General features: G+C 42.8%; 1 protein-coding gene across 3 annotated transcripts in view; it reads right to left on the reverse strand.

Moving 5' to 3' along the window:
• TSPAN12 (tetraspanin 12) overlaps nucleotides 1–12,488 on the reverse strand; it is a 114,059-nt gene that overhangs the window by 10,269 nt on the left and 91,302 nt on the right. The window contains exons 5-6 of one of the 3 annotated variants that reach the window (XM_019509260.1): nucleotides 7,007–7,114; nucleotides 768–974 (exon numbers count right to left, since the gene is read on the reverse strand). In XM_019509260.1, the coding sequence (XP_019364805.1) occupies nucleotides 768–974; nucleotides 7,007–7,114 (315 nt within the window). The remainder of the gene's footprint in view (nucleotides 1–767; nucleotides 975–7,006; nucleotides 7,115–12,488) is intronic. The other 2 variants (XM_019509261.1, XM_019509262.1) reach the window with 2 other exon arrangements.

The raw sequence follows: 12,488 nt of genomic DNA on the forward strand, positions 1-12,488 counted from the left end.
TAAAGTGTGTGGGGGGGGGCACTTGTACTACTGCTTTAACCGCAAAAATGGTGTTAGGTTATTGAATCAGGTTTTGGAAGCTTACTTCTATGCTAAAAAACAACCATATACAATATCATCAGCTTACTCCACATATCTACTTCATACATTTATTTCGAATGGTAGTAGGTTACAACAGGGAAAGAATTTTTTTTTTTGCAATTTTGCCTCCCTGAAAAGTTCATCTTTTTGATTCTTGTGCCTGGACCTTTAATTTCGTACCATGACTTAGACCACCTTGATTTGCTAAGGAAAGTTCTACTATCTATGAAGGTCAACAGAAAAATCTAATATTCGCCAAATCCAGGCTCTATGTTTCTACTGGGAGAATTGCTGCTCTCCCAGTATAAATTGCAAGTGTTTAATGTTCATTCAATTTCTCCTGGGGGAAACATGCCCCTTTTAGGAGAAAGATCTAGTTGTGAACCTGAAAGAACTCCACTGTGAGAGAAACTCTCTTACAAGACTGAAGTCTGGTCTAGTCCAGGAGGGAAGTATTGTTCCCTGCTCATCCTTTAGACTGATGTCTGGGGGAATGAGGGGAGCACAGCAGAGCAAAGCCCCCTGTCAACTCCTCAAACCAGGGACTCCAGTCTGAGGAACAGGTAGAGAGCAAGGATTGGTTGCTCTTCTACTTTGATCACAGTCTGCTCCTGAACAACCTCATTCCAAACATGTTTCAGTAACAACCCTTCTTCTACATTACACATTATGTGCTTGGAACATACCAGTAACATGGACAGGAGACAGTTTGAAATATCATTTGAAATATTCAAGTATTTTCTCTCTACCTCTTGATAAAGGTCACTAAGGTCTTCATGATGTGCCTGCTTGGAACATCCTGGGAACTCTCTAACACAACAGGAGTCAGGAGGCCAGTCCATCTCTGTCATTTCCAGCCAGTCAGTGAAGTACACTACTCCACAGCACTTAAACTGCAAAGGAAAGATCAGCCAGGATGAGTAATTACACTATGATGCTCCTTGGTCATAAAAGCTAGTCAGCAAACAACCTTATCAAATACAAATTAAACCTATTTAAATTATTTGCATGAACCCAACATACATGGGATATTACTGGTTTTCTCTGGCAGCCATGTTTTATTGATTCCTTTACAGTGCCCAGAGATTTAACTAAAATAAGATGGAGACAAAAGTAGTCAATAGCCAGTTACATTGCACTGCAATCTGTCCTTTAAGGCTAGGGACAGGAATTACACAAACTGGTATAAGTGATGATCATAAACTGGCTCAAGTCTGTAACACAACAGAAGTTCAGTGCACATAAACTGCTTTCAAAATAGCCAAAACCAGTTTAAGATAAACCTGGATGGATGTAGTATCAGACTTAGTTGATTTAGGCTCAATTGTCCCAGATCCCCTCCAATTTCAAATTTAATCCACATTCCCTCAGGATCCCAGGATGCTTTGTACTTCCCTGCAACCTCTGCCCCCCTCCCTTGCAAAGTGAGCAGGCTAGCCTTGGCCCAAGCTGTCTGCTCCCGTGGAGTAGAAAGGCAAGCTCTAGCACCCTCCAGCTTCTGGCCTGGGCCACTGCAGGCATGTGGCTGCATTTCCAGAATCAAAAGTGAATGTCTGTTCACATGCTCATCAGTTCAATCTACACAGCTTAAACTAACCTGCGAAGATTGAATCATTCAACCTCAGGCTATTTGACTATCGGTACTTAACCTTATTCTCAACCAATTTGCCAGATGGTGCTTCAGAGAAATCATCCCATCAATTATTACTGTTGTCCCTATAATGGGGAGAATGACAAAGCCCTAATGGCATGGAGTATCCCTACAAAAATACAACAGGCTATGGGTAAATCTGAGTGAGAATGGAGACAGCATGCACAGGAAAAGATTTGTCAGAGAAAGTAAAGGGGGAAATAAGGGAAAAGAAAGAGCAAAGAAATAATCTAAGGTAAGACACTAAAAAAAAGAAAAGAAAAATGGAACAAGTCACTGTAGTACGAACTCTTACAGCAACAGAAGACCCTCAGAATCAACAGGAAGAGTAACTTGTATTCTTTCATCAAAATAAAAGAAACAAATTTACTACCAAAAAATTTGCAACAGAAAAAATGTCTGTTTTTCCAGGCTGTATTCAAGCCAGAGTGTTGAAAAGTGTTGGTCTCATAAATCTCTCTGGGTGCCTATACACATGCTCCAGGGGTGTGGGGGGGGGAGGAGTGCAGAAGGTGGGGCATTTGACTTAGAGCAGCTCTCCAGAGCTGCTCTAATTAAAATGCCTGAAGTGTCTTGTGTATTCAGTGTCCCACACTTCAAAATACCAGCAAGGGTGCTTTAACTAAAGCTTGTTCAACGAGTTTTAGTTAAGCGCCCCCGCTGCTATTCTGAAGCATGGGGATGTTGAATATATGTGACAGTCAGGCTACTGAAGTGTTCCAAATAGAACACATCAAAACAGGCATCCTGCATGTGTAGAGGCACCCTCTATGACCCACTTTTGCAATGGATAAATACAAGACACCATTCCTATGTTCTTCTCCATCATATCTTGGCTTGACCAGCACTTCCTCTTCTCTTTGTTTTCTATCCATTTTAAATTCTCTATTCCATGGGTGTCAAACATATGGCCCATGGGCTAGATACAGCCTGCAGAGGCAGGTCATCCAATGCACAGACTTGATGGGGGAACATGAACTTCCTGTGGCTATAGCCAAGTGCCCAGGCAAGAGCCAAAGTGTTGAAGCCCCAGCATCACTATGCGAAGGAGCCCAGCACCATGGCTTGTTCCTCTGGCAATAGCCAATAACCCAGGTTGCCACGCCTCTTCATACCAGGTCCCAGACTAAAAGCGGGGGTGGTCCATAGGCCCAATCCAGTCTGTGGGACTGGCCTACCCATGGACTGATTCTGCCCCAAGATTTCCTAGATTTCCTAGACATTAGGGCTGGAAGGGACCTTGGAAAATCATCGAGTCCAGCCCCCTGCCCCAGGGGCAGGAAGTCAGCTGGGGTCAAAGGATCCCAGCAAGATAAACATCCAAATGTTTCTTAAGAGTCCAGAGTAGGTGCTTGCACCACTTCTGCTAGCAGTCTGTTCCAGGCCTTGGGGGCTCAGACAGTAAAGAAGTTCTTCCTTATGTCCAGTCTGAAATGGTCTGGGAGGTGTTTGTGACCATTTGAACTTGTCATCCCTTGGGGCGCTCTGGTGAACAGACGTTCCCCCAGATCCTCATGCACACCCCTTATATACTTATAGGCAGCCACCAGGTCCCCCCTGAGCCTGCGCTTTTCCAGGCTGAAGAGTCCCATGACCCTCAGCCTCTCATCATAAGGCCTGTTCTCCTGCTCTCTGATCATGTGAGTGGCTCTCCTCTGGACTCTCTCAAGCTTCTCCACACCCTTTTAAAATTGTGAAGCCCAAAATTGGATGCAATACTCCAGCTGCAGCCTCACCAAGGCAAATACAGCGGGAGGATGACATTCTGGGATTTGCTTGAGAAGCATCTATGGATGCAAGCCTGAGTTTTGCTCGCTTTACCAGCTGTGACATCACATTGGTGGCTCATATTTATCTTGGGGTCAATCATGACACCCAAGTCCCTTTCGGCCATGGTGCTAGCAAGTGTAACACTGCTGAGCCTATAAGTGTGCTGCAGGGTTTTTTTTCCCCCAAGGTGGAGTACCTTACATTTTTCAGTGTTGAACGCCATCAGGTTTTTGTCTGCCCATTTTCTGAGCCTGTCAAAGTTGGCCTGGATCACCATCATGTCTGCAGGTGTGGACGCTTTATCCCAAAGTTTGATGTCATCAGTGAACTTGGCCAGTCCACTTCTGATACCAATGTCCACATCACTGATAAAGATGTTAAAGAGTATAGGCCCAAGGATGGAGCCTTGGGGGAACCCCACTGGTCACGGAGCACCACGATGATTTACTTCCATCGACTATCACTCTCTCAGTCCGACCTCAGAGAAAATTCCCCAGCCATCAGACTGTGATACAGCTGAGGCCATAATGGCCAAATTTTTCCACGAGATAATCAGGGGACACCAGATCAAAAGCTTCTTTAAAGTCAAGATATATGACATCAATCTCTTCTCCCTTGTCCAGGTGATATGTCACCGGGTCATAGAAGGAGATGAGATTGGTCAGGCAAGACCTACCCACAACAAACCCGTGCTGGCTATCCCTCAGGATGTTGCCATCAGCCAATTTGTCAAGAATGGTCTCTTTGATAATTTTTTCCACGATCTTCCCCAGGATAGAGATCAGGCTGATAAGCCTGTAGTTCCCTGGATCTATTTTCCTCCCTTTCTTGAAGATAGGCACCACACTGGTCTTCTTCCAATCTTTGGAAACTTCACCTTAATGCCATGAGTTCTCAAAGATCTGTCCCAGTGGCTGAGCTATGATGCCTGCCAGCTCCTTAAGTACCCTGGGGTGTAAGCTATCTGGGCCAGCTGACTTGAAGGTGTCCAGCCTCTCAAGGTGTTCCTGCACATAGTCTACATTGATGAAGGGTAACAATTCTCCCTCACCCTGGCCATCCCATACCATATTGAGCAGGGCCGTCCCTTGGGCCTGCTGAAAAACTGATGCAAAATACCCATTCAGCAGGTTGGCTTCTTCCTGGGCGTCGGTTGTCCCATATGGTTTAGCAGGGGTCCAATGTTACCCTTGATTTCCTCTGACTCCCTACATATCTAAAAAAGGACTTTTTATTGTCTTTGATACGTGTAGCCAGGTGGAGTTCAGTTGCAGCCTTGGCTTTCCTGGTTCAAGTTTGACACTCTTGACATATTGTCTTGTCAGAAGCCAAATCCTAAATTAGCTTTTACCTACTCTTCACACAGGCAAAGTTTTTATTCAATCCACAGGAAGTGTTTCAGGAGAAAAGAATTCAAACCTTTAGCCCTTCATGTTATCCTTCCTAAACTTATTTTCTTTTCTGTTTCTGTTCCCTTGTTATCTGCTTTGTCAGTGACCTCCCAATCTCAATTTTCTCTCTCAATCTCCCCCTTCTCAGCCTCAGGTTCAACCATTTTGGTTAGCAGATCAGCAAATGGGTCTTTAAATAACGCAAGAGAGGGAAAGGCAGAAAAGCTGAGATAAAACAGATAAAGCATCTCTTCTGGAAGCCATAAAACACAGAAGACAGAGTTCACAGCTGATAAAAACTGATCCTTTATGAACTAAGAAATTTGCATTCCAACTTCATAAAAACAGCCCTATGCACGGTGCCCAGTCATGCACACAATACATACAAGGCTCTCACATACAACATCTCAGCAGTGAGTAGATAAAAATAGTTTGCATAATGCTCAAAAATGAGACCACACCAATTAGGCAGCCAGCAGGCTGTAGTGCTAAAACAGCTTGTCCAATTAACTTTAACCTTTCCCCAAACTGTCCCTTCTAGTCATAGACTGAACATGAGAAATTTCAACTATAAAGGGGTTTTTTTCCCAAAAAAGTTAGGGTTTGGGTTTTGGGTATTTTTTGACAAGGAAGTTCTTTTTTTCATTTTGTTTAAAATCATGTTTGAATAGAAACAATTTTCCAATATTACAGTCATCCCATACTTTTAGACAAGGATACTGTAAAGCTGCATGCATGGAAATCAGAAGCACTATAACTATGAATTGTTTATACACATTTCAGGTAGAGAAAAAGAAAAGACTTTCAGTCTACCTATACATGAAGGATTTCTTTGTTTCTTGTACCATCTGAACAGTTTTAGCAGAAAAAATGCTTAAAGTCTTCTAAACCTTTATATATTCTTTCTTGCAGGTTCTAACACAAATAGAGACTAATCAAATGTAGTCAGGAAATGTTTAAATAAACAGGAAATCTGTATAACAATGATAGATTTCAACATTTCAGCATGGGCAACACAATGACAGGCATTTAAGAAGTTCTTTTCCTGCACATGAACATATATTTGGGGTTAATGACTTTTACCTTGTGCACTTCCATGTTTCTGTGACATAATAGTTCATTCTTTAAAAACAGATCTGTATTTCAACAGGCTATGAAGCAAAGATGTGAAACTGCAAGCCAGTTTTTTTCCCTCCTGGTAGCAGGAAGTAAAAACTGACCATTTTAGGGAACTACAGCCCAAGAGACAGTATTGGCAACTGCTTAGACTGCCTTTCATACTCCTTTCCAGCCAATAACTCAAAATGTAGCAAGTCTGTAGAAAGGGAGTTAAAAATCAGAGCATGTAACAAAAGGAGTGCTATAATGCTAAAACATTGCAAAGAATGTTTGTTTTCTAAACGTAAGGTAGAAGGAGACAACTTTTAATTCTTCATTCTTAATTTTACTGAAGAATACAAGAAAGTTAGGGTTTCCAACAAGTAATTATTTCACATTAAGGGTGTTCTTATTTTTTGCTGCATGCTGCATATTGAAAGCTTTAAAACACTTTTCCCATGAGTTTTTTTTAATCAATCACTGCACCCAAAATTAAATTAGATTATGCTTGCACCTACAAAACAGTATAGGAAATGCTACACACTATAATAATACAAATTATACAATGAATACTATACCACCACCTGTTTTTAAAAGTTACTTGATTTGCAGATGTAATCCAGAAACTAGGTTTTCTAAATAGGGGCAACTACACGCCCAAGGTTGATGAGGTTTTTATAAGGCAAGTCTATGAGTCATTAATTTAAAAATATACAATTTTATCTCTAGATATACATCAGATGCAAATACAGCATAGCATATCCTTGGAATAATGAACAAATTATGAAAAAAGAAGAGGGGAGATGAAATTATGAACATACATAATTTCTATATGTTTAGAACCTGCAAAAGTTTAGGATGGTTAATGTCAAATTCTCTCTTGATGAAAACACCAATCCACAGGCCTTCATTTAGTTTACAGGAAAAGTCTCACCTTTTCAGCTTTTCCTTCAACAGGAAAGTACCACTCACTAAGTTCACACTATTGTATTTAATGAACTAATTATCTTCTTACCTCCCTTTGAAAGAAATTCCAAGCATGGGTAAGCCACTGGTATCTAGGTAGGCCATAATTGGTCATCCTGGCTTTTAAAGTGACCATATCTGACCATTGTACTGGGACCTGAAAAGAGACAAAATGTTTCAAACAACTAGAAAGACTCAGAGCTGTCTAAACCAATGGTGCTCCACCTTTTTGCCTGGCCAATCTGTGGCCCAGATCTAGCTAGTGCTCCCAATCTAGTGCCTGGCCAGGCACAGGGGTAACCATCTGGCCCATGGGGGGAAGGCGGGGAGGGGGATTAGGCTGCAAGCCAGCCCCAGTGCAGCCCCACAGAGGAAAGAAGCTTTACCCCACTCCATGGAAATGAAGGGCAGCATTGTGCGGCCCTGTGGGGGAGAAGAGGTGTGACCCAGCCCTGCCCCAATGGGAGGCAAGGCAGCATGGCCAGGTCCCAACCAGCTCTGCGGGGAGGAAACAGGGTGAGGCCCAGCCTTGATCCAGAAGCAGGGAGTGGGGCCTGCCCCTGCTATGGAATGGGGTGTAGCTTGGTTCCAACCGGCCACCCAGGGAATAGGGTTTGGGGCTTGGGGGGGGGGGGAGGATGGCCGTATTAATAGCCACTGCTCCCCTGCTCCCAAATTGCCAGACCCGTGGGCCGGAGGTTGAGCACCCCCGGTCTAAATCTAGTGCCTAATGAATCTGTATTTTTACTTATTCTGGCATACTTAGTATAAATTAGTTTGAATGCTTCATTTCAGCAAAAGAAGAAAATGATTCCATTCAAACATTTTCACAGCTTTATTAGTATTAATAAAAACAGCAGGAGAACACTAATCTCTATCCTTTGCTCGTTTAGAAACCATTTATGTGACAATTGGAGACCAACATATCAATAAATGAAAATACCACATTTTAGAGAGTTTCAGAGGCCCAATATAAAATTCAGTTAAATGACTGCTAATTTGTATCAGATAAAAGTCCTGATCCAAGGCCCACTGATCAGTGGGAGTCTTTCCTCTGATTTCAGTGGATGCAGACTCAGGTCACACATGCACATTTGAGTGCATCCCATTTCAACACATCCTTCAAACTTCTCCATGATTAACTGTATATAAGGTAGCAACTTTTGCTCAGCAAGTCTTTTTTGTACATACAGATGTTGTGTTGAAATATGTACTGGGAAAGCTACTTCAAAGTATTCTCAAAAATGGAGTATTTTAAAACTGAATAGTTTACTTTTTCTTTTGTCTCTGACCCTGACCTGATCAGCAGTGCATGAGTAACAAAATAAGCAAGCTGTTGCATTTAGCACAAAAGTGAGCCAGAGTTTAGGATCAGAAATCAACTTCTGTTTCAGCTGGACTAGCTTTATGGTATAGCAAGCTAACAAAGGAGCTGAATTCTTTAACATAGTTCTCCAGGTACACATACCATTCAGGTTATTTTTACTTTATTCAACTCATCATGTTATTTTCACCCTTGTTCAGGTTTACTAACTGTACTGAAACAAATCACAATTTGTAAAGTAAATTTTAATTTCATATATTTGGTTTAAAAAAAAAAACCCCAACTATTCTAAAACCACCTTCTCAATACTATAAAAGTATTAACAAGGGGGTAAAGCCATTCCAGGCCCAGGAGGGTATAAAAAGAGACTTCCTAAGTGACCAAGGAGTGAACAAACAGGGGCAAGAAACTGGGCAGTTTATAAGCAGTTCACAGGTCAGTTTGCTGCCCCCCTTTTTGAAGGAGAGCCTTTAAGGTAAGCTCTTCCTTTAATTAAGAGCAACTAACCTACCTATATGTAATGTAAGTAGATAAAATTCATCTCATGTGTTCCTAAAGGGAACACATTGTTCTGAACCCAACCTTTCCATATGGCTAATATATAATCTCCTTGTTTAAACAGTCCAGAACAAGGCGGAGTTGGCTAGGGAGTTTGCCTGGAAACTCTCTCACCTTCCTTTACTGTAAGCTCGGTGAACGGAAGCAGTTTAGCAGGGAGAGGGGAACCATTTAAGACCAAGGAGCAGTGAACAGGCCACCTTTCAAGGGAGTTTGTTAGGGAAGATTTGCCTGTAAAGAGGGGCAGGAAGAGAGAGGTGTCAGACTGAGACACCCAGAGAAATGGTTGAAAGACACTGCAATGCTAAATCAGTGAATAGCTGCGCAGATGGTATTGCCAGCAGGGTTTTGGCTTCTTTGACCACAGTTGTTATTCCAAGAAGGATTGTTAGGAAAAGATGGAATCCACCTGAAAAAGAAAGAAAAGAACATATTTGCAGACAGGCTCACGAACCTAATGAGGAGCGCTTTAAAACTAGGTTCATCGGGGATTGGAGACCAATACCCTGAGGAAAGCTGGGAAGTGGCTGACCTCGAGGAAGCACAAGCAGGAGGAGGCAACAGGCCCTCTCATTCTTTCTAAGGAAGTAGGGCAATCAGCTATTTACCGCAGGTGTCTGTACATGAATGCACAAAGCCTGGGAAACAAGGAGGAAGAACTGGAAGTCCTCACACAGTCACAGAACTATAATGTAATTGGAATTAGAGAGACTTGGTGGGATAGCTTGCATGACTGATGTACTGTCATGGACAGGTAATAAAATGCTCAGGAAGGTCAGGCAGGGGAGAAGGACGTGGAGAAGGAAGAGGATGAGGAGGAGTTGCGCTTTATGTAAAAGAGCTGTATAACTGCTCAGAGCTCCACTGTGAAACTGGAGATAGGCCTCTTGATGGTCTCTGGGTTACCATCAGAGGAGAGAGCAACATGGGTGATGTCATCATGGGTGTCTGCTATAGACCACCAGACCAGAAGAAAGTGGTGGATGAGGTTTTATTCAAACAGAAAGCAGAAGTTTCCCTATCACAGGCCCTGATTCTCATGGGGGACTTCAATCACCCTGACATCTGCTGGGTGGGTAATACAGCACGTTTTTGAAGAGTATTGTGGACAACTTCCTAGTGCAAGTGTTGGAGAGGCCAACTAGGGACCATGTTCTTCTTGAAAACAGGGATGAATTGATGAAGAACGATGAGGAATGTGGATGGCAACTTGGTCAGTAGCGACCATGAGATGAGTGAGTTTCTTCCTTTCCTCAAGATTATAAAGAGTAGCAGCTGAGCAAGGACCATGAACTACAAAAAAGCAAACTTTGACTCCCTCAGGGAACTGATGAGCAGGATCCCCTGTGAGGCCAGTCTGAGTGGGGAAGGAGTTTAGGAGAGCTGGTTGTATTTTAAAGAAACCTTACTAAGGAACAGGCACAGGAACAAACCATCCCAATGTGCAGGAAGACTAGCAAGTATGGCAGAAAACCAGTCTGGCTTAGCAGGGAACTTTTCAGTGAGCTAAAACACAAAAAGGATGCATACAAGAAGTGGAAACTTGGACAGACAACTAGGGAGAAGTATAAGAGTATTACTTGGGCATGCAGGGATGAAGTCAAGAAGGCCAAAGTACAAGTAGAGTTGCAGCTAACAAGGGATGCGAAGGGTAACAAAAAGGGTTACTACCAGTATGCTAGCAACAGGAGGAAAACCAGGGAAAGTGTAGGTCCCTTACTGAATGGGGGAGGCAATCTAGTGACAGAGGATGCAAAAAAGACTGAAGTACTCAATGCCTTTTTCACCTCAAGTGTTCTCAGCCAAGGTTAACTTCCAAACTACTGCACCTGTCAGCACATTCTGGAGAGAAGGTGAGGAGCCAACAGTGGCGGAAGAACAGGTTAAGGACTATTTAGAAAAACTAGATGTGTACAAGTCTGTGGGGCCAGATGTGATTCACCCAAAGGTGCTGAGGGACTTGGCCGATGTGATTGCAGAGCCACTGGCCATTATCTCTGAAAACTCGTGGCAACCAGGAGAGGTTCTGGATGATTGGAAAAGGGTAAATATAGTGCCCATCTTTAAGAAAGGGAAGGAGGAGGGTCCAGGGAACTACAGACCACTTCCATCCCTGAAAAAATAATGGAGCAGGTCCTCAAGGAGTCCATTTCTAGGCACTCGGAGAAGAAAGTGATTAGGAACAGTCATCCAAGGAACCAAGGGCAAGTCATGCCTGACCAACATGACTGCCTTCTATGACAAGATGACTGACTCTGTGGATGTGGGGAGAGCAGTGAAAGCGATATACCTTGACTTCAGCAAGGCTTTTGATACTGTCTCCCACATTTTTGCAAGCAAGCTAAGAAAGCTCAGATTGGATGAATAGACTGTAAAGTGGACAAAAAACTGAGTGGATCACCGGACTCAAAGGTTGGTGATCAATGGCTCAATGTCTAGTTGGCAGCTGGTGTAAAGTGAAGTGCACCAAGGTTTGATCCTGGGGCCAGTTTTGTTCAATATCTTCATCAATGACCTGGAAGATGGCATAGAGTGCACCCTCAGCAAGTGTGCAGATGACACCAGGCTGGGGGGAGTAACAGATATGCTGGATTCAGAGTGGCCTCGACAAATTGGAGGAAAGAACCAAAAGAAACCTTATGCAGTTCAATAAAGACAAGTGCAAAGTCCTGCACTTGAAAAGAACAATCCCACACACTGCTACAGGCTGGGGACTGACTAGCTAAGCAGCAGCTCTGCAGAAAAAGACATGGGGGTTACAGTGGACAATAAGCTGAATATAAGCCAACAATGTGTCCTTGCTGCCAAGAAGGTTAATAGCATACTGGGCTGCAGATCAAGGGAAGTGATTCTTCCCTTCTATTCAGCACTGGCAAGGTCACATCTGGAGTACTGTGTCCAGTTTTGGTCCCCCACTACAGAAAGGATGTGGATAAATTGAAAAGTGTCCAACAGAGAGGAATGAAAATGGTTAGGGGGCTGGGGCACATGACTTCTGAGGAGAGGCTGAGGGGATTGGGTTTACTTAATCTAAAGAAGAGAAGACTGAGCAGGGATTTAATAGAAGCCTTCAACTACCTGAAGGATAGTTCCAAAAAGGAGGAATCTAGACTATTTTTAGTGGGGGGAGATGACAGAACAAGGAGCAATGGTCTGAAGTTGCAGCAATGGAAGTTTAGGTTAGATATTAGGGAAAAAAATTATGAGGAGGGTAGTAAAGCACTGGAAGAGGCTACCCAGAGAGGTTTGGGAATCTCCATTCATCAAGGTTTTTCAGATCCAGGTAGACAAAGCCTTGACTGAGATGATATAGTTAGGGATGGTCCTGCATTGAGCTGGGGGTTGGATTAGATAACCTCCTGAGGTCCCTTCTAATGCAAAAAATCTATGATTTATCCAGATTAAAATGAGTGCTTCTAGTAATAGTTTTCTATTAAATACTTTCTAAACTTTAACGGTTTTTATTATTTCTTGGTTGTACTACACTAGCTCCAAGGCCTTAAGTCTTCATTGTGCTAGGTGTTGTACAAACATAAAACAAGAAACATTCCCTGAATGAATTATTTCAGTCCAAACAACAGCATCCACTGATATTTAACTACATTATATTCTATACAGGGTCTTTCCACAATTCCTCAAGAAAACTACA

Source organism: Gavialis gangeticus, unplaced genomic scaffold (assembly GCF_001723915.1).
Source record: "Gavialis gangeticus isolate Ggan-Ray unplaced genomic scaffold, GavGan_comp1, whole genome shotgun sequence".
Classification (NCBI taxonomy): Eukaryota; Metazoa; Chordata; order Crocodylia; family Gavialidae; genus Gavialis; species Gavialis gangeticus.